The sequence below is a fragment of the Phragmites australis genome, chromosome 6, assembly GCF_958298935.1.
Source record: "Phragmites australis chromosome 6, lpPhrAust1.1, whole genome shotgun sequence".
Classification (NCBI taxonomy): Eukaryota; Viridiplantae; Streptophyta; class Magnoliopsida; order Poales; family Poaceae; genus Phragmites; species Phragmites australis.
The window spans coordinates 4902018-4923848 of NC_084926.1; the positions used below are offsets into that span (position 1 = coordinate 4902018).

Consider the following 21831-nt stretch of genomic DNA (forward strand, 5'->3'; position numbering starts at 1 on the left):
GTCGATTCCAAGTCCGAGGCAAATTGGCACCTCGGTATGTTGGTCCATTTCAGATTCTTGCTCGGCGTGGAGAGGTCGCGTACCAGTTGGACTTGCCTCCGTCTCTCTCCGCCGTACACAATGTGTTCCATGTGTCACAATTGAAGAAGTGTCTCCGAGTCCCGACGGAAGTCGTTGAAATTGCACCCCAAGAGTTGCAACCGGATTTGACATATTGTGAGCGACCAATTTGTATCTTGGATGAAGCCGAGCGCAAGACACGACGCCATTCTACCAAATTCCTGAAAGTCCAATGGAGCCACCATACAGAAGCCGAAGCGACATGGGAGCGGGAAGATAAGCTCCGCTCCGAGTATCCTGAGTTCTTTGAGGACTTGTGAAAGATGTCGTAATATGGCATATTTGGAATCTCTCACATGAGTGTGCTCATCGTTCTCTCCCCGACTCATACTGAATCTCGGGACGAGATTCTTTTTAGGGGGGGAGGTTTGTCACGTCCCGAAATCCATAATTGTGTGTTTTAATCCTAAAACATGCAATTTCAGCTTCATGTTCCAGTTTGGGTCACTGGAGCACTTCACTTTGAGTCAATGAGGTGGGAGAAGGAAAAACTAAGAGAAATAAAGGAGCTGGAAGCAAGTCTGGACTTTCCGCTAGGTAAATGGGGCCCACTTGGGTGGAAAATATCTCTCTATAAGTGGACAACACTCTCTCTCCCCATAACAAGCTTGCCCATACGTACTACTCACCCACTCCACCAGATAAGGCTTTTTGAGGAAGCAAGTTGGAGTTGGCTGTCTCTCACTCTCTCTTTTAGGCTCCATTTTTCCCCTTTTGGATCCCTACCTCTGGGAGCAAGATCAAGGTACGTATGTGGTACTCACGAGACCACCAGCTCAAGGACTACTCGTCCATCCAATTCATTTTCAGTTTCCCCGAAGGAATTCGAGCTGGTTCTAAACTTGTTTGGTGTTCTTTGGGAGAAGCAAGGAAGCAGCAGTTTTTCCTCTCTTCTCCAAGCCATTTTCCGTCGTTTCCTCCTTCAACTGGCGGTCACCAACCTCAGCAAAGGACCTTAGGTGAGTCTGCTAGGCTCCCATGGCAAGTATGCTCATTTTTGGTTGGATAGATCTTGAATCTGGAACTAGGGCTGCAAAGTTCTTAAAGTTCTACAGTCTGGGAACAAATGAGGATTTATGTGGATTTGAGTTAGGAATCATGTTGCTAGGCAGTTGAACAAAGTCTAGACCCTGTACACCCTTCTAGGCATTTTTTTTACTTTTGATTTAGAGAGACTCCCAGGTTAGTTTAGCCAGTTTTTCCCTTCGTAATGGCTGCTGTTCTGGAGCTGCGCGAGGCTGATTTTACTGTAGCGCCGAGTACTGTTCACACGAGCACGGGGGGCACTGTTCACCCGAGCACCCTGATACTGTTCACCCGACGACCCCCGGGTACTGTTCACCCGACGACCCCCGGGTACTGTTCACCCGAGCACCCGAGCACCCCCTGTTCTGTTCACCCCGAGCACCCCGAGCACGGTCGATCCCGAGGACCCCCGTTACTGTTCACCCGAGCACCCCCGGGTACTGTTCACCCGACGACCCCCGGGTACTGTTCACCCGAGCACCCCGAGCACCCCTGTACTGTTCACCCCGAGCACCCCGAGCACGGTCGACCCCGAGGACCCCCGGGTACTGTTCACCGAGCACCCCCGGGTACTGTTCACCCGACGACCCCCGGGTACTGTTCACCCGAGCACCCCGAGCACCCCCTGTACTGTTCACCCCGAGCACCCGAGCACGGTCGATCCCGAACTGTTCACCCCCGGGTACCCCCGTGAGTACTGTTCATCCCGGGCACCCGAGCACGGTTTATCAGGCTTTCCTGATAGCTGATAGCTTGTAAAATTCGTAGTTAATTCGTAGGAACTCCAAACTTTTTGAGACCACTTGGAAAATTCTGGTTTGGTCAGTACGATCTTGGAATAATATTGTCATGTATTGTGGAGCATATTTTTCTTACATGGTCGCATTTCATACATGCTCATTACATTGCACGCGTTGCTCTCTGTAGTGAACGCCGATCCGTCGATCCCGGAGGCCGTGGGCGATCGTGAGGCGTCCCACCTTTCTGATCCAGGGCAGCAAGGCAAGCATCGTTCATATTGCACCGTGTCTACTTGAAATTTTAATATGTTATCTACGCTTATGTATACATTGCATGTGTCGGGTACTGAGTTGGGTAGAACCTATGCCGATGCATTATCCCATTTCGGTCACGTGTCATGTGTTGTTCCTAGGAGCCTAGTGGTGTCATCGAGGTCTAATTTTAGTTCGCTATGCTTAGTGGTACTTAGGCTTTCCGGTAGAAGTCGACGGCGGCGTCCACCGTTGTCGCGAGCCTAGGACTTATTATTTGTTCGCACTTATGGTTGGGTTGATGATGAGTCGGTTTGGTGAGTGGTGAGTTGAGACGAGGTGTGGGCGGTGTTAGGGGTGTCATCTGCTCACGAGGAGTCCTCAGGCAGTTCGGGGAGGGAACCCGGACACCGTAGACCGCTTGCACCGGTTAAGCACCGATCATCGGTGTAGTCGGCTTTAGCACATACCTTACTCACCACATGCTGATATAATGGTAGGCGAGCCGATTACTTTCGCAGACGTGGTCATGTGGGCCTCGTCATAGACGGTGTGAGTCCGGTTTGAGTCCGGGCTTTTAGCGGTATTAGTTTGCTCGGGGAGTAGTTCTAATACCGCCGTGCCGAGCTATGGTTGATCCACATGGTTGGGCCTGGTTGGGAAAGGTTGTCACGGGTACCCCCTTGTGCGCATCTTAGCGGGTGGCACAAGCCGTATGGTCCCTGTGTCGTGTGGGTCCAGGAGTATCCCCCTGCAGGGTGTATAATCAGTTCGAGCTGCCGCGCTCTCGGTTATGAGCATCGCTATCGCTTATCTCCACCGAGCGACCATATTTTGGTCGTAGAGTTTCGATGTGGGTTGTGGCGTGGTTGGATTGGGGTGGTTTGGTCGGTATGTGGTTGGTGGTTTGGTGGGAATGGTTTGCTTTTATACACTTGTTGTTATATATCTGTTTTGATCAGTTGGTTGGCAGGGTTTGAGTCGGTGGTTGGTTAAGTCAGTTGCTTACACCTAGAGTCTAGGTTGCTTACCGCTTAATGAACTTAAACATGTCTTAATCCTTGCTACAGCTTTAAATGCATGATCCTTGGAGTCGAGAATATATATACTCATACTGTGTAAGACTTGCTAGTACCTTCGTACTAAGGGTGCTGCCCTTAAGTTGCTTTCAGGTTCGCAGGTCGGCGAAGATGGGGCAGTGTTCGGCTACTTTGTGCCTGCCGATCAGGGTGGCGGGCAGGAGTAGCACCTTCTACTCCGAACTCTGGCGCTTTTGGTATGGAGCCTAAGGGCATACGGCTCCATACTCTTTTGTTGTATAGGTTTTTCTTCCGCTGCATAGTAGTTGTTGTTGTTCCTCTTTTGTTGTAAATTGTGGAAGCAGTTGCTTGTTTAACAATGGTAATCCAGTTTAATTATTTGCTCTCTATTAAACTGTGTTGTGATATTTGAGTTGGAAGGCATGTGTTCCGATCCTGGGCACAAAACACGTGCCGGGACTACCGGAATGGTATTCTGGTTAATCGTCGAGGTTGTGATTATGACTAATGATCATCCTGATGATTAATTAGAATACTATTTGGACGGTTCCTCACACAAGTGCTCCCTCTCTTGCCTCTAAATGACACACCAAGTGTATGAGCTGCTACAGGATCGCAAGAGCGACTGTTGAAACCAACTGAGTGGGTATTTATAGCCTAGAGATCAAAAATTAGCCGTTGGCTAACCACTCTCATTTTACTGTAATCACCGGATAATCCGCTGGCTATATCCTTAAGATCACCGGATAGTCCGGTGGGTTCAAACCCAGAGCCAGCTGTCACTAGCCGTTGCACGGCAACATTTATCCGGTGATAAACTCCGGTGAACAACAGTCAACACCGGATAATCCGGTGAGTACAACTCACCCGACCCTTCGAATTTCCGAACCTTCTGCAAGAAATACTCCGGTGATATTTTTGCTACCACCGGATAATCCGGTGAGTTCAATTTGTCTGAGTTTCTTCACAACATTTCTCCGGTGGTCTGCCAGCTAAGTCACCGGATAATCCTGTGAACGTAATTTTCCACTGTGGCCCGAAGCAATGCTCTCTGCAAGAAATAGTCCGGTGTTCATATTATGCATTCACCGGATAATCCGGTGGGTACAAAATTGTTTTTCTCCGAAAATTTTCTCTGCTGGAAAAGCTCCGGTGGTCACCGGACTTTCAGCACCGGATATTCCGGTGTAACACTTCTGAAATTTTTCATATAATTCGGATGCCTCAATTAGTGTTTATCCGGTGAGTATTAGACATCCATCAGAGGATAATCCGGTGAATAAATGTTTTGTGAACTTGTCCAATTCAACTCTCTTTGAGCTCTAATTCCTTGACAGCTTCACCATGGACTTGTATGCTCTACCTAGTGCTAGAATTTAACAAGTGTGCATCATCTACGTCTAGACTCACTAAGTCAAGCTACTACTTTTAGCCCCCCTTTATAGTACGGTCAAAAGACAAAAAGAAAAAGGAGACCTATACTACTCTAAGTATCCTTCATCTCCTTTGTGATACTTAGAACTAGAAGATCCTTAGTCTTAAAGCATATGTCCTTTGATTGTCCATATAAGCACTTTAGGGACCAAGATTAACCAAATGTCATTGTATACTGAATTTTTGATTCCCTTCAAAACAAATTGTTAGTCACAGTAATATGGTTGTCATTAATCACCGAAACACTTACCACTTACCTAGGGGCCTAGATGCTACAACTGTGTATGGAAATTGAACCCATTTATTGTGTAGGTATTATACTTGCGTGCAATTAGCATTAGCCCTTTAGCTAAAATTTTTATCTCTTCTCGAGCTTCCTCGTAGCCTTCTTCTACATGCAACCTAAACCACTCATGAAAGGATTCATGATGTATGCGACTGATATCTCGTTTATTTTGAATACCAATTGAGGAAAGATATTGAGAATGCTTGCTGCAAACGTCAATTGACCACATTAGAAAAAAATGGTAAAAAGGCATAATCAAGTTACAAAATGACATAGTTAGGTTACTTCAAGTAAGGTCCTATATTGTCGTAGTTGAACAAGACATATCTATGAGCTTGAAGCCATGTTTTGTGGTCTAAATTCACAATGCACTTTCCTGCCAAACCTCGACCAATGTTGTTGAAGAAAGGTGTACTACCAATATTTCCTTGCAGCCCTTCGTAATTTCTAACACACCGGTTAAGCCGAGTCTCAACTTGTACATACTGTGAACAAACAGTGAGACTCTCATCAAACATGAAACCCTCCATAATTGACCCCTCCGGATGGCTTTTTGTACGAACATAGCCCTTACATCTCATCAAAAACCTATACATATATAAAATAGTCACACTTATAAATTTATTTATAAGAGTAGGTAGTTTTTTTTCTTCTAAGTTTCAATATGCCTAAGAAAATCACCTCTCAATAGCCCACATGCTGCGGAAATGGACGGGGCCAGCCATTCTTGCTTTGGTAGGAAGATGAACCATTAAGTGTACCATAATATTGAAAAATGATGGGAGAAATATAATCTCAAGAAGGCTCAAGGTTTCAGCAATTTCAGCCTCTAGCTTTTGCATATCACTTATTCGAATAATAGGAGAGTACATTTTCTTGAAAAAATAGCTTACACGAATCAATGCTGCACATACTTTTTCAGGCAACAATCTTCTCACGGCAAGTGGAAGTAGGTGCTGTAGAAGAATGTGGCTGTCATGACTCTTCAGCCCGATTATCTTTCTCTCCTTAACATGAATATTGTGTCGTATATCAGATGCATAACCATCAGGAAACTTTACTCCTTTTAGTATTTCACAAAATAATCTCTTCTGAGCAGGACTCAATGAGTATGGTGCTGGAGGTAAATAAAACTTGTCTTCTAATTCAACAGGATGAAGATCCCTTCTAATACCTAGAGCTTGAAGGTCTAAGCGAGAATTCAAATTATCCTTGGATTTCCCGTCAATACCCATTAGTGTATTAACTATGTTATCACACAAATTTTTCTCTATATGCATGACATCATAATTGTGTCGCAACATCAAGTCCTTCCAATATGGAAGCTTGAACCAAATAGACCTCCTTTTAAAAATGACCAATGGCTCCCATTCCTTGCGCCTTCGCTTTTTTGCTGGTTTCTGAGATGGGTCCTTCCCAAAAACTGTATGCAGATTTTCTGTCCACTCTAAAATTTCCTCTCCGGAAAGCGGAGTAGGTGCAGGCCTAAGCTCGGTAGTACCACCAAATGCATTAGCATCAAACCGAAATGGATGGATTGTAGGTAAGAATCTACGATGTCCCATATAACAAGTCTTGCAGCCATTACTAAGTTGAATGGAGTCTGTCTTTGAGTGACAATTAGGGCAAGCTACTTCACCAGAGGTGACAAACCCTGAGACATAGCCTAGACCTGGGAAATCGGTGATGGTCCATAATATTGCTGCACGCAATTGAAAGTATTCACCCTTCGAAGCATCATAAGTTCTGACCCCATTAACAAAGAGAGGATGAAATTTGGTTGCTTCATACACATAAAAGGTGGAAAGTTATAAGGGATCAAAATACCAGGCCAAACACTATAGCTAACATTCATAGACCTGAATGGATTAAAACAATCTGTGGCAAAAGCAAGTCGAATATTGCGGCTATCTGTAGCAAACTCTGGATATTTATGGTCAAAATCTTTCCATAAAGGAGAATCTGCAGGATGCCTGAGCAAACCATCTTTTGTCCGCCCTTTATCATGTCATCTTGTAAGACTTGCAGTTTTAGAGCATACAAACAACCTTTGGAGCCTTTTCTTTATTGGAAAATAGCGAAGAACTTTCTTAGGAACCTTATATACCCGTTTCCCATCTAGAGACTTCTTTTCTGATTTTCATCGTGAAGTCTTACATGTTGGACATGAATTATAATCAGCGTGCTCCTTCCAAAAGAGGACGCAATCATTTTCACATGCATGAATACTAACATACCCAAGTCCTATGGATTCCACTAATTTCTTTGCTTCATGGAAGGTTTTAGGCAGTGCAGAACCTCGAGGGAATGCATCATTAAGTAGATCTAGAAGCAGGTCAAAACTTCTATCAGTCCATCCTCCAAGGAGTTTGATATGAAGTAATCTGACTAGGAAACACAGCTTGGAGTATTTTTGGCAACCAGGGTGCAACTCTTGACTATTATCCTCTACGAACTTCTGAATGGCCATTAGTTCCTTACTAGGCTGCTGAAATGAATTGTTGTCTTCCAAGTCCCCTCTATCATCTAGACCACATGCTAAGTCTCGAAGGAAATAAGAAATATCATCTTCTTCATTAGAGTCCTCCCTAAACTCTGCACCATCAAAGTTACCATGGTGGACAGAAGAGGAGCTAGCTTCTCCATGTAAGTTCCATATTTTATACCCCTTTAGAATTCCATCATATATCAAATGTTCACGTACTTCACTTCCCTCTCTCCAAAAAGAATTAACACACTTCCTGCAGGGGCACAATATTTTGTTTCCTATTGCTGAGTTTCGAAATGCATAAGATAGGAAACAATTCACCCCTTCTAAATAGCCCTTCGTGTGCCTACAAGCAATTTTTATTAACACCATGTTAACTACAAATAGAACTTTTAGTAGCTTTCAAAAAAAAAATTTATTGTACCTATCCTCAAGATCCATCCATGTTGCACCTCTCTTAAATATCAAGTAGCTTTAACAATCAAATAAACAAACATACTGTAAACATATATTGGTTCTGCAAATAATCATAGTCTATACTGCCAAGCAAAAAAAATAAGAGTTCAAGATCACAAGCCAATTATCCCATTCTTAATTTGGATAAAATACAGATATTCACCGGCTCCAAATAATTAGTTTCAGAAATTACCTAATAAATCCGCCAGCCCTCGATCATCACCAAGCCTTTAGCGAATCAGGCAATGCTAAGAACCATCTGCTTGAGGCTACCAAAGATTTCTCCAATCACACCGTTCTTGTTCAGGTAACAGTAGGTCCTAACAGTACAAACAACACATCATCTTAATCTGAAAACAATAAGCATATGAGATTGATGGCAAAAAAAATGAAAAATACTTGTTCCCTTACAAATTGCAAAGTTGTGATGGGCAGTTGAATCAAGTATCTCTTTTATAACTACAGATCACAGTATAATATCAAAGCTACAGATGGAACAGAAGCTTCCGCTTTGTATTATATAACAAAATTTATATGTCAAATGAAAGCATAACTGCAGTCCTACGTTCACCAATCATGTTAAATAAATGATATTTCTTTGATCACAGTGCCAAGTGAACATAACTTTCCAGCTCTACTCTACAGCCAATTCAGTACTGATTCTCTTCAAACAAAGTGGCAACTGATTCATACATTCACTCATAGTAAAAAAAAAAATCCCAGAGTAATTAAAACTATTATCTTCCATTTTGTTACTTCCTATTGGCACAGCTGAATATACCCGAGCCTAAACTATAATTAAACCCACTGAATATGCCCCTCTCTTTGAAGCTAGATGATGATTGTCTAAGCCGACTTATGCTACCACCAATTGCTCAAATGGTACTTCACATTTCTGCTAGATACTTATACAATCTCATTTTCTTGTCTAAGCAATAGTCAGAAAAGCTAAACCGGAACAGTAATTATAACAGCTAAACTTCCACAAAACCAAATCCACCACTAATCAATCAGAGCCGCTCAAAGCTGCTCAAATCTGCTCAAATCACACCAAGAAATGTTGGAAAAACAGCATCTTTACTAATCCACCGAACCAAATTCACTACTAATCAATCAGAGCACACACAGACCTAACCCTATCTGATTAAGGCCAGAAACAGGATCCAATCCTTCTGCTCGGCGCCGATGACGATTACCTTCTGTACCAAGAGTCGATGCAGTGTTCGTGGGTGTGCGATTCATGTGGAGGCGACAGGATGCTGGGCGGCGGCAGGGAGTGAAAGGGGGATGCGGCGTCGGCCCTGGCCAGGAAGCGAAGCGGCGGTAGGCTGCTGGTCACGCGGGGAGCGAGGGTTGATGCGGCGTCAGCACCCTGGTTGGGAAGCAAGGCGGCGGCTGGTGGGGCATGCGGTGCCGGGCTGGTGAGGCGCGCAACGATGGGCTCGTGGTCGCAAGGGAAATACAGTGCGATGCGCGCGCACGGCGTCGGCGTCCTGGCCAGGGAGCGAGGCGGTGGCTGACCTGTGCAGTGGCGGCGGGCTGTTGGCTGGTGCGGTGGGAGGGCCGGAGGGATTGGGCGGGGAGCCGGTCGGGGAGGGGTTTTAGGAATGGGGAATTTTTTGGCGGCCGGCGCGAGTCTTCTGTTTCGGTACGCGCCTAAAAATTTTGCCGCCCGCGCGGATGGCTTAGATTTGGCGACTAACACCATTTTTTCCGACGAATGGAGCGTCGTACATCTGAGGAATGTCCGACTAATAGTTTGATGCTGAATGTCAGACAATTGCCGACCGATAGTTTGTTGATGAAAACATAATTGCCAACTGACACTTCGCCGCTTTGTTTTCCCGACCAACAGCTTATCGATGATCATCAAATTTTAGCGACTGATGTCTGACGTTAAAGCTGTACTGTGGTGTAGTGTCCCCCACCTCCACTCGCCTTTGGTGGCTCTCTCACCACCAGATCCACCATCGTCACCCTCTACCGTGCTAACCTGTCATTGCTGAGTCATTCCCTTACCTCCCTCCCCACTCTCTTGCTGCCCGCGGTGCTGGCATCATGGCCTCACCATACTGCCATGCCGCCATCACCCAACCTAATCCTTCTCCTAACATGGCGTCTGGAGACGAGAAAGGAGAATGCGAGCGTTGAGTGTAAAATTCTGATAATTCGGTCACCTGTGAAGTAGAAAAACTCTTCTTTTTTAATAGACAAGCTGAGCCGAGCATGTAGTTACTTATTATCGTCCAACATGATCGATATCTGAAACCATTGCACAAAGGAACAAAAAAAATAACCTTGAGCTTTCTTCTCGGTGCCGTATTGGCTGCACACACGGACGCAGTGAACTCGCAGCTAAGCTACTATACTACTATAATACAATATGGGAAGCTTATCGATGTTCATATTTTGGTTGTCTGTGTCACAAGGACCCAGGCGTCCTAGCTAGCAAAATGGGGTCATAAGGAAGGAGAATACGACATCACATCTACACTGCTACACTCAAAATGCTTCCTAGCAGCAAACGTCGTTACAACTTGTAGGTTGCAGCGGAAAGAGCGAGCCAAATACTACATATATCAGAGAACGCTCGTGTTGGCCGGATACTTGGCCCGGCCGGCAAAACGATCAGCTGATGATGATCACCAGCTATTCGGAGCTATGGTAGGAGCCGTTTCATCAACCTTTCAGAGGCCAAAGTTGCAGAGCGTCAAGAACTCCATCTCAGTGTCGACGTACTTGGTCCAGAGATGCTTGTACTGGTTGAACGCGACGTCCAGCCATGGCTTCATGTTCCCGTTGAAGTGTATCACCGCAGCTCCCCGGATGTCTTCAGGTCTGATGTGCGGATTGTACCCGAGCCCCATAACGTGCCACGACTTGTCCAGCGGCTTCGTTTTGCCGTAGAACGTCATGAGCCCGGCTGGAAGAACGGACGTCGGGTCCCAGAGCGTCCCATTCTCATTCTGCCATAAAAACGGCGTAGAACGCAGCCACATTAGAAGTCCGTTTGGAACACGAGAATTTTGCAACATTTCTATGCATGAGAATTGAACCGGCTCCTATATATGAAATCCCTATGTTCCGAACTGTCTGTAAGCTCAAAGTTCATTTCGCAGTGGCAATGACAGGCAAACATACCATTTCCATGAAGCGGTGGAACTGCTCGGTGCATTGCTCCCGTCGCCACGCCTGGAGGTCGAACACGTTGATGCCGTAGGACCACGCGCACGCGCGGGGGCTGAACCGTTCCTGCACAATGGGGTCGGAGAAGTTGAGGTACTTGCCGTACCGCCGGAACCCTCCGAAGCATGTGTGCAACGCGGTGTTCACGTTGCCGCCCATGTCGACGCGCCACAGCCCGGCCAGGTCCCTCTGCACCACCACGTCGTCCTCCAGGAGCACCACCCTCGGCAGCGCCGGGAACATCTCGGGGAGGTAAAACCGGAGGTAGTCCAGCAGCGCGACGTCCCTGTTCCCGGCCTCGATCTGTTTGAGGACCGGGGAGGAGGACGCGTTCAGGAAGGGGAAGTCGGAGAAGGCGAGGAGCTGCACGTGCGCGCCGAGCGGCGGCGGGCAGCGCGCGAACCAGACGCGGAAGGCAGGGAGGTACATGGGCGCGGTGACCACGTGGAAGATGTGGCGCGAGGGCTCGGCGGCTGCGCGCGCAGCCGAGGCCACCACGACGGAGACGGCAAGCACGTTGTCGGAGAAGATGGCGTAGTGGTAGAGCGACGGGTCGGTGAACTGCGGCGGTGGGACGGGCGAGTCCTCGGGGATGGCGGAGGCGTTGGTGAGGCGGGTCTCCAGGAGGCGCATGGCTAGGCAGTGGAGGGACTTGGGCGTGGACCCCGCGGCGATGCGGGAGTTGAGGACGCCCGCGCGGCGGGCGCGGAGGAGATGCTGGCCGACGGCGAAGACGGTGTCGGAGAGCTTGTGGATCTTGGACTGCGTGTCGAACGCCTCCTTGGCGCCCGCGGCGAGGGCGCGCGCGCGCTTGACCTGCCCGCGGGTCTCCTTCTCCAGGAGCCCGACGGTGGAGAGGGAGAGGCGGGAGGCGAGGGAGGAGAGGCGCGCGGAGGTGGAGATGAAGGAGTCCGTCTGGGAGGCGGAGGCCGCGCTGAGGCGGCGCGCGTGTGCCGCGTAGGCGGCGAGGACGGCCGTGTGGTCCTCGGCGTGGCGTTGGACGACGGCCAGGCGGGAGGCCAGGGAGTTCGAGGCGGCAGAGCTAGTGGCGGTGGCAGACAGGAGGAAAGAGACGGAGGCGAGGAAGATCAGCGTGATCACGGCCGCGAACACCGCGCGACGCCGTGCGGATGCTCGGCCGCCGGCCATGGCGAGCACGTCGTGCGAGTCCGAGGGCCGTGTCGAGGAAAATGGGCGCGCAATGGTTTCCTGCGCCGGGTGGGTTCGGTTTAGAGGGCTCGGTCGGGTTCCTGTGGGTCCGATTGTCAGCGACACGCAGCCAGTCTAAGTTGGGGGTTTAACTGTTTGATGTGAGAGCCTGGGGATGTGATTTAGTGGTGCAATCGGCCGATCGGATTTGGACTTTGGAGTGGATTTTGTTCGGTGTGTCTGGTTGGGTCGCACTTGGAGGTGCTGCGTGTTGACACTGTCCGGGCTTACTGCCAGCGTGCGTGGTTTAGGTAGCATTGATACGATGATAAGCGGCCTAACCATGACTTTACTACTTCGCAGTTAATGAAAATCTCTCTAAATTCCTAACAATATTTTGTCATAAATGAGGAATAGGAAGTAGAAAAATAAAGAATAAGAAGAGAGAGGTGGACGAGGCTCCTACCTGCTCGGCCGCATCCGCCACTGGGCGAAGTGCATCAAGCAATGTATAGGTGGACTAAAAAGCGCTGCTAGTATTATGGAATAACGGTTCTGGTTTGGTCGCGTTCGCTATAGTTGGCTAAGCACTAGCAGAGTGTTGAGGACTGCCTAACAAGCACACAACACTGCTGGAGAGTGGACGATGGAGACTGGAGTCATGGCTTCCCACCGGACAGTGCCAAACTGTCAACTACTCAGGTTTATTTAATTTATTTAATCACTTTTTCTTTAAGAGATAAGAAGTCAATTTTTTTAGTAAAATTAGTTGGATATCCACGCGTTGCAAGGGAGACGACAATTGCACGACATAATACTATTAATTGGCTGAAACACATGCAAAAATAACACCACACGTCCTTGTAATTTGTCCACACATATTTAGATGACAAAATTTTTCACCGATCAAGTTGCATGTGCCAAATAACACTATGAAAATCAATTATCAATTAGAATTAGAATCATGCCTCCTCTTCTTCTTGTCCTTGTGGTGGTGGCGCTTCGGTCTTTCCTCTGAGTCATTAGCTAACTTTGTGTTGAAAACAAGCAATTCATAGATTTTTTATTTAAAAAAATGACAGACATAAATGTTAATATTTTTATTCAGCGTGTAACATTTTCTGACATGTGGGCCTCACATCTTCGAATATTTCTATAAGTCCGAACATACGAAATATTGGGCTCCTCTTATCTTGTTAGGATGGAGCAAGATTCTTCAAATAAAGCCTGAATCAATTCTCGATTCGGACCTTGGAATATATGATCTCTGGCAAAAAAGAAATGGAAGGGTAAGACATCAAGGTAATACGTGATTAAAGTCATGTTTATTTCAGTTATAGAATATAAAAAGTATGTCTAGATTGCGAAGTGAGAAAAGTTGAATTGTTACTATCTAAATAGTAAAAAGTTGATACCTTTTTGACAACCTGAATTCTATAATAAGTAGATTGTTACCTTTCGATGTCAGTATTCGGTAATACCCACCCAGCGGTCACCCTCTCTGTCTCCCCGTCGGCCCTCTCCAAATTCGCTCGGGGCGCCATACTACTTCCCATCGACCCTCTTTTTGGACGGGAGGTTGACGGCATGGCCTCGAGCCCCCGATGAGTGCGGCCAGCAAGCGGCTCGCCGTGCTCCCCAGCCCGCCCTCGCTGTTGTGCCCCTCCCGGTCGCCCACTTTCTTTCCTAGACACTCGCTCTCTCTCTCTCTCTCTCTCTCTCTCTCTTCTTCTCTCGATGTCACCCAGGATTGCTGGTCTGAGCTCCCCACCTTTTAGCTCGGTTCCTCCATTGGCCAAATCAACACCCCCTCTGCCAAATTAAGACCACGCAGGGACCTCCAGCTGTGGACCTCCAGCCGCCGGTGGAGCTCGCATGCGACACGCGCCCACGCCGGGAGCCAAGCCGCCGGTGGAGCTTGTCGTTGGTCCCTCTTCACGCCGAGGTGCCGCTCGCCCTCCTCACCACTGAATCAGAACTGCTTGGGGTCGTCGAGGTCTTTGCGCTTTGCCATGCCGCCACCGCTAAATCAGGCCTCGTTCCCAAGGTCGCCAAGGTCGCCGCGCACCTTCTGTCTCCGAGGATGAGGGCGAGTGGCAGAACGGGTAAATTCCTTGGAAGTTTGATGGGCATTTTGGTTTTTTTAGACTCCACAATCTGCTACAACAAGTTGCCTATTTATAAAAGCCATAATCTATAATTCATAATCTCTGGGTAAAATAAACAGGTGTAACAAAACTCATCAGACTGATTCGGTGGCGCATGCCGAGTTAAATGTAAACTCTGAAATTTCCAAACCTGGCCGCTTCAGCTGCTGGCCCACGCGGTGTTCTCCCAGCTTGCTGTCGCAAGATGTATTCCAGGCAATGCTAAAGAGAGCCCAACACGTTAAAGATGGAAACCAAATTGACTGAATTAATCAAGCCCTGTGCAATTCCATGCAACCGACGTAAGGCCTGCCCCTTCCATTTTTCAAACTACGTATGGACAGGCTCCCTCGTGACCCATACTAACTCAGTATCCGTGCACTATAACAAAAATATAAAAATTAAATACGATAAAATCAATTATAAACTTAAGATATGAAGATGTTGATACGTTATAGGAGTGTCGCTGAACGAATATATCGAGAGATATCGTAGTTTGATTTTAGATGTGATTCAAAAAGAGGAGTATATTATATGCTAAGTTCTTTTCTAATTTATTCATTATTTTTATTAGTAAAACGAGTTCTGTATATGTAGCTGATAATGAGTCGGGAATGCTAGATGACGAGGATTGATAATAAAAATATATAAAATATTTAAATTTTAAATGGTTTTATTAGATAGAAGAAGAGCAGAGAATAAGTGACATGAGAACAACTCATATTTTATATAGTAGAAATAAAATTATGTTTAGTTATTGTGTTCATCCTTGCCTAGTCTAGCAAGGCTTAGAGGACAAGCAAATATGTTTGGTTTAAATTTGGATAATTTTTTTTACTTTTAAGAGAGTCAAATTAACTCTCATCATCTAACAAAAGTTGTTTTGCCTAACTTTACCAAACAAAAGTAGCGGATAAGGATAGGCAAAGAAAACAAACATACCTAAAGACATCTGGCCCCTCGTTCGGAATATTGGAGACAAGTGCTGAAGCAAAATACTCCTGCACATTTGGCAAGGGGACGGAGATCATCTTATACTCCTGCACATTTGGCAAGGGGACGGAGATCATCTTTAGATCATACACAGAGGGATAAGATTAGTGACACAGTGTCCTATAAACAGTAAAATCAATACATTATTCTCAGCGTGTAGTACATTTTGAACAGTGATCAAGTGCATATTATTGTACCACCTCTCATAGAATATTGTTTCTCTCTGACTTCAGAAGACAGGAAAGCACGTCAAGCTGCGAGACGCACATTGCAGAAGCACACCACGTCCACGGCAAGGAAGAAGTGGCCTTCGACGGAGGAGCGCAGATCATCACCAAGCCGAAACTCCGCCGAGCCGTCCGCTGTCATCGACATGCCGCGCACCGCCACGATTATGATCCACGGTAAGTGCTCATTATTTCGTGTTGATGAGAAGATGACAACAGTTCCAAAATATGGCGATACAGTGGACTCTTGATGACTACGGAATCGATCTAATCATGGTTCCTCCCGATGGAAAAGGAGACGGCTAAGATCCTGGATGTGGTGATGGCGTTGTCACGACCCAGGTTTCGGCAAAGGCAATGTCCACGCTTGTGCATCGATAAGGTGAAAGTCATCTCCTTTATCAGTAATATTCCGTTGTACCCGATGTGATGATGGTATTGTCACGACCTAAGTTTCGGCAAAACAAAATCACCCGTCTCACACACGTTCACCCACACATATACCTACACTATATTTGTGTAACCGGCTCTTCCAACTTGAGAAAGTAAAGATTTAGGTCATCTTCAGTAGATACTTAAAAATATATTTTTTATAATATTATAACAGTATCCTATAATATTATTATAGTATCTTTTATTTTTTTTTATCTCTATCAGCTACCATATTTTCTATCTTTTATTACTCTTTTTCTCCTCTCAAACTCACACACATACTCTGTAAATAGTGATACAGACTCCTTTTTATCAGCAAATTTGCTAATGCCAACTGCCACGGCTTCCCTGTAGCACCGAAAATAGCAACTTTGCCTCTCCAGTGGAGACCGAAATGGAATGACAAGAGAAGTAAAATCGTAAGCACAGTGATACGGTCAGACGAGGCCGCTACCGCTAGAGATGACCTTATACAGTAGTGGTACAAACAGTATTCTGCAGAGGACGAATAGTATCATGAGCACTGTTTATGGAATTAATGTGCTCGACTTACGGTCTGTTTTTTTCAGCTTCAGATTGTGGCTTTTACAATTCGAAGCTGAAACAAACAGACAACTTTTAGTTATAGCTTTAAAATCTGCTGGTTAGATTGTGAGAATCTGATAAACTAGTTTTTCCCAGCTTTTGATAGATTGTGAAAATCTATTTTACTAAACTGTCCATTAAAATTTTTTAAATCTACAATCTAAAAACTTTTCACAATCCAATTTTTTATAATCCAACTTCTATAAACAGATTTTCTAAATCTTCAGCTGAAACAAATAAACCTTACTGAATACACTAGTACAAATAAGTCCTCACTGACGGACAAATTCCACCGGCTCGTAACGAATCTTGAACGTCAAATCAAGCCTCTGCAGATCCTTTTTCTGCACAGTTCCAGGCCGGAGCCGGCAACCGATCTTGGATCATCTGCCGCCGCCGGATGAGCGGTCGGTCCCCGGATGCGCTCGAAGGAAAACGTAAAGTTCCGTTGCTCCGTCGAGACCGCGGCTTCGCTACCAGCGAGAGCGAGGCGCCGTGGCGGCCGGCCGGTGTCGACCAAGCTCAGCCGTTGGTAACAACTCGCAGGCGGCCTGGGCATGCCCGCCACCCGTTCGGGAAAATGCCCGAGAGGGACTGCTTCGCGCCGCGGCAGCGGAGGCTCGCCGTCGCGGTGCATGGATGGCTCGCGCAAACCACGGCGTCGCTCGGCGTGAGGCCTCGCAAGCCAACCGGCCCGTACGTATGGTTACCAAATCAGAGTCCAGGTGCTACCTGCTACGGCGCGCAACGACCTTCGCAGTGGCGCTGCAAGTAAGCTTCCTTGCCTTGCTACTGTACGATGGTTTGATTCCTCTACTTTAAGTTGTTCTACATAATGTACGTGCACCGAATGTACCTCATGTTCTGAAACCAGGAGAAACAATAGAACTTGTGAGGATCAGACGAGCTAATTCCTCTGACACATTCTGAATACATGGAACTATGAACAAAACTGAAGCCAAGATCACAACTGCTCCTACATTGGACAAATGGTACTTAGTCACACAGATGCATCCTAATAATTCTGCTAGCTTCACTATTAACATAATGAAATTCTAATTCTTCTTCATGCTAACAGCAAAACTAGCAGACGGAGGTAGCTACTACTGTCTGCTGCACTCTAAAGCCAAACCTACATTAGTACAGAAACTAGGTATAGCACTTGGTCGACTGGTAATTTGTTGAGACCTCGGTTGTGCAAGGGAGAGACTCCCAAGGCAAGGTCATCCTCCAGTCATCAGGCAGCACCCCTTGCAGGTTGAATGGGAAGTTGATTGACCGTGGAGCAACATTGATACTATAGCCAATGTCAGGCAAATCAACCGTGCATCTGTTGGCCATGCTGCTGCTGCTGTTGGCGTGCTGTGGTTGGCCAAACTCAATGTTTGTCGGGATCCTATCCATGTTCTGGAGTGTAATGGGTGATGTGTTTAGAACCATTGATGGGATGTCCATCCCCGCTGGAAAATCAAGTGGTATTGCTGAGAGAACACTCATGGCTTGATGCTCTGCACCTGGTGGGTGCAGTGCCATGGATGCAGCTGGCTTGCTGCTGCTGCTGCTGCTGTCAATGATGCTCAGAGGATTGTGGCAAGAGGTAACTATTGAAGGCATGTAACTGCTGCCGGTGAACTGGATGGTGGAGGAGACGATGTCAGTCATTGTAGACGATGTGTTCTCCGAGCTGTGCTGACTTCTCTGTTTGGCCTGCGAGGCAAGAACGTAGGTTTCATTTGTGGTGGATAAGGGAGGCGAGACCCATGAGTGAGAGAGCGCTCTCTGCGCTGTTGAATTGGTTTTCTTGAAAATCCTGCAGATTGCCCAGGAATCCTGCTCATTACAAGGGAAATAAGTAGAGCTGATTAGTGGTTTTTATATGAAAGTTAATTCATATATTCTATTTCAACAATATACGCAGGGGAAAGATACTAATAAACTGCAGCAATTGTACTAAAATGTCTATGTTTTAACCATTTGAATAGTGCTATAGACGCTAGGTGTTTTGCAGTTCATACTGCAAGTTATCTCAATATAATCTTTGATGGGCATGTATTGTTTAGTGATGTTATGAATGGTTAGAGGGTATACCACATAAGCTACACTTCTACCTTTGTATTGAGTCAAAAGTTAAATGCTACTTTTTCTCAAATATTGTGGCAGGCAAGTTGCTTACATTTGGTGGAATGGTCTTCTCAAGTGGCTTCTTCTGCGGCAATGATGGATCGGTGAGTGAGGGAAGCCGAAATTCATGCATCATCCAATCAGTTTTGACACCTTTGGCTGCTCTGCCCTTGTAGAAGACAAGAGATTTCTTCAAGCCTATGCACTTGTTTCCATCGGAAGAGTAGATTGGCCTGTCAGTTCCAGTGGCCTTCCAGAAGCCTGCTCCAGTTACCCTGTTTGGCCTTGTGCTGTTCCGGTATTTCCTATCCCTTGGACAATAGAAATACCATTCCTTCTCTCCAGTACTTGCTAGTTCTTTATGGATAAAAAAAATGATGTGGTAAGTAACTGTATTAGGATTCATGCTGTCTTTTTCATAGTACCATTTAGAACCAAAGAACCAGTTAAGCTTAGGGTTCGTCATTGAGGCCTAGAAGTTCAACAAATAAGATGCACGGATATTATGCATTCATGCGTACAACTATAAGCTATGAACTTCTTGCATGCTCTTTTAACTTGGATGGCGAATCAGTTATGCAGCGCAGCGACATACAAGTGAAAGCATAAGCTCAGCATGAACTCATAGGATCATATAAGCTCAGAGTTCAACATCTAGGTTAAACATGATAAATACATAAGGATAGTAAGCTTGTTATTATGATATGTTTGCAACCTAAATACTTGTATTTGTGAGATTTAACCCTGGGACCAGTTTGGCCTCATATGCATTAATGGCCGTGCTCTGTGTGTGTGCGTGTGCTGAGTATTACAAGTGGGAAAAAACACACCATATAGTAACCATTTCTTATTTTCCGAGCAAAAACTCAAAGAGACAGACGAACTAAAAGATGCATGTAAAAGTTTTTGAAGATTTACTAAGATGCATGGTACCAGAAAGATGAAGCATGTGCACGCTACTCGTACAGAAAAGGAGCATCATGTAGCAAAATAGCCTTATCAGAGAACAGAGAGGTTTCTTAGCTCTTTAATGATTTGTGCAGAGAAGCAGAAGGTAGTTAACAAGGGAAAGAGATGCGTAGAAGCTTACTTGGGAGATCCCATGGATCATACTTGTAGATGTCCAGCTGCCTGATGAGCTCAATGGGGAGAGACTTCTGCTGGATTTTTCTTTTGAGGTAGAACCTGACAAGCTCTTCATCTGTTGGATGAAACCTGAAGCCAGGTAACATAACTTCATCGTGCTTCTCCATATCATCACTTCGGATCTCATCCATATGTTTACCACAGTAAAATAAACAGCTGGCTGGATGTTGTGTAGCTCAAGCAGTGCTCACCTAGTTCTGGTTACAATAGGTTACCAGCTACAAACCCTAATGGTTAATCGGTATGGTCAGGCTTTCACTCGATACACACTAGCTAAAAGATTTTGGTTTCTACTGATTTCTGGAGGTAGAAGGAACACTTCTTCCACCCGATGATTGACATATAGCAGCGACTTCCTTCATACCTAAACAAGGTAGCTCTAAGCACTGCCTGTTTCCTTATCAACAAGGAGCTAAATTTGGAGCAAAGCTAGCACAAACGCTCTGAGAGTATACGGCATGCAGTTACTTAAAGAGAAAAAAGAAGCCCAAGCTTAAGTTGCAGACTTGCAGTCCCAGCTCTCTTGGTTGCTCGCTTTGTAGGGTTTGCCCTTCCTACTATTTGGCTAACCTTTCACACCCTTGCGTGCTCTAAAGAACAGTTCTTATAGAAGATTTTTTTTAAATCCTCACCTATTGTTGAACTCACGTAGGGTCTCTTCAGTCTTTACCTCCCCCTCCATGGATCTCAATGAGATGTTCAAATTCTGCAGTATGTTTGGGATTAGCAATATTTTGATTTAATACTCTCCTAATTAAAAAAAACTAAATAACTGTGCAGTACGTTGCATCTAATGTATGTCTTGTTGCTTATCATTAAGCCTCCTAACAGAATAATCTAGCTCTCTAGATGGCTACCTTATTAATATTTTACTGTGTTCCCTTAAATTTTTATGGATGAACTATAAAGAACAATTCCCAAGGCATTACGAGACTTGTAAATTCCAAGTAAGTACATTATTATATTGGAACAACAAGAGTCTAGTTCCCTCTGACAGCATCTATATATATACATTTCATCCTCTCCTGATCCAAAAAGGATTTTTGGATCATGCATTCCCCTTCATTCCTATCCTTTTCCCTCTCACCTGTATAATTTTAGTTTTAAGCAGAGATTTCTAAACACGAACAAAGAAAGATTTGGAAAACATTGCAGAGAAAATTGGACTTGTTGCTTCCTCGTTTTTTGTGTTCATGAGTTGTTCAAAATTAACATCGGAGGTAATCTTATAATTTCAGCATTGCCTCTGACAGAAAATAGAGAAAAATTTCTATCATATATTGGCATCTCTAATATTCTTTTACATGGCATAATCTACGTCATTTCCAAATAAGAAAGGCCTATCTGTTTGTTCAAATTGTCAAATAAGATATGGTGAACAAAAATTCATACCACGAAACTGCTTGTAGAAAAGCTTTATGAATGCCACCCAGTTATGAAATACAGCAAATGAAGTGACGAGCTGGAACACCACTCCATTTGCCATCTAATCAATATGGAGTTTAGCTGACCTGAGGGAAGTGTGCATTTCTCTTCCCTGGGTTAGAGCTAAAATCCAAAGTAATGTCTGGCAAAAAAGTGTGTGTGTATATATAATATATCTTCTCTATGTAATGATGCTAATGTCTTTGGCTTTTGTAAGCTTGTAACTAGTCAAACTTGTTTGAAATCTAACTTCAATCCTCAATCATTATTATACTCCGTAGATTGTGATCTGTTCGCTGCTGCTGAGGTACTACGGCCAAAGGGATTTGTAGGTACTACGGCCAAAGGGGGTGTTGAGAACTTACGATGATGCTCATCTCTAGACTATCATTTCTCTATCCTTGACACGCAGCGTGCTGCCAACGCGGGGTTGTAAATTTGACCTATTAACTACCTTTGTCGTTTAGGGATAAATGTTTTGTATCCATTTGGTTGTCACTACTATGAAAGTTCTGGTTTTGCCCGTCCTTGATGGATCATCAATCGGTATGAACTGGGATGCACACCTTTCTTGACTA

At 45.4% G+C, this 21831-nt stretch overlaps 2 protein-coding genes and 1 long non-coding RNA gene across 4 annotated transcripts; 1 reads left to right on the forward strand and 2 right to left on the reverse strand.

Moving 5' to 3' along the window:
- Positions 1 to 10122: 10122 nt before the first annotated feature.
- Positions 10123 to 12449, reverse strand: LOC133921242 (probable galacturonosyltransferase 9). Its single transcript, XM_062366046.1, has 2 exons — positions 10984 to 12449; positions 10123 to 10808 (listed from the first exon to the last, which is right to left on the reverse strand). The coding sequence occupies exons 1-2, from the start codon at positions 12175 to 12177 to the stop codon at positions 10530 to 10532; spliced, it is 1473 nt and encodes a 490-aa protein (XP_062222030.1). The 5' UTR covers positions 12178 to 12449; the 3' UTR covers positions 10123 to 10529.
- Positions 12450 to 16817: 4368 nt separating this feature from the next.
- Positions 16818 to 21780, forward strand: LOC133921244 (uncharacterized). Of its 2 annotated transcripts, none has more exons than XR_009910247.1 (5): positions 16818 to 17332; positions 18722 to 18786; positions 18859 to 18980; positions 19726 to 19907; positions 21535 to 21780. It is a non-coding gene; the product is annotated as an uncharacterized LOC133921244 (long non-coding RNA). The 2 variants fall into 2 exon arrangements; XR_009910248.1 differs by lacking the exon at positions 16818 to 17332 and adding an exon at positions 18048 to 18158.
- LOC133921243 (putative NAC domain-containing protein 94) lies at positions 17471 to 20349 on the reverse strand. The gene is made up of 3 exons (XM_062366049.1): positions 19773 to 20349; positions 18735 to 19039; positions 17471 to 18391 (listed from the first exon to the last, which is right to left on the reverse strand). The coding sequence occupies exons 1-3, from the start codon at positions 19957 to 19959 to the stop codon at positions 17711 to 17713; spliced, it is 1173 nt and encodes a 390-aa protein (XP_062222033.1). The 5' UTR covers positions 19960 to 20349; the 3' UTR covers positions 17471 to 17710.
- Positions 21781 to 21831: the final 51 nt, after the last annotated feature.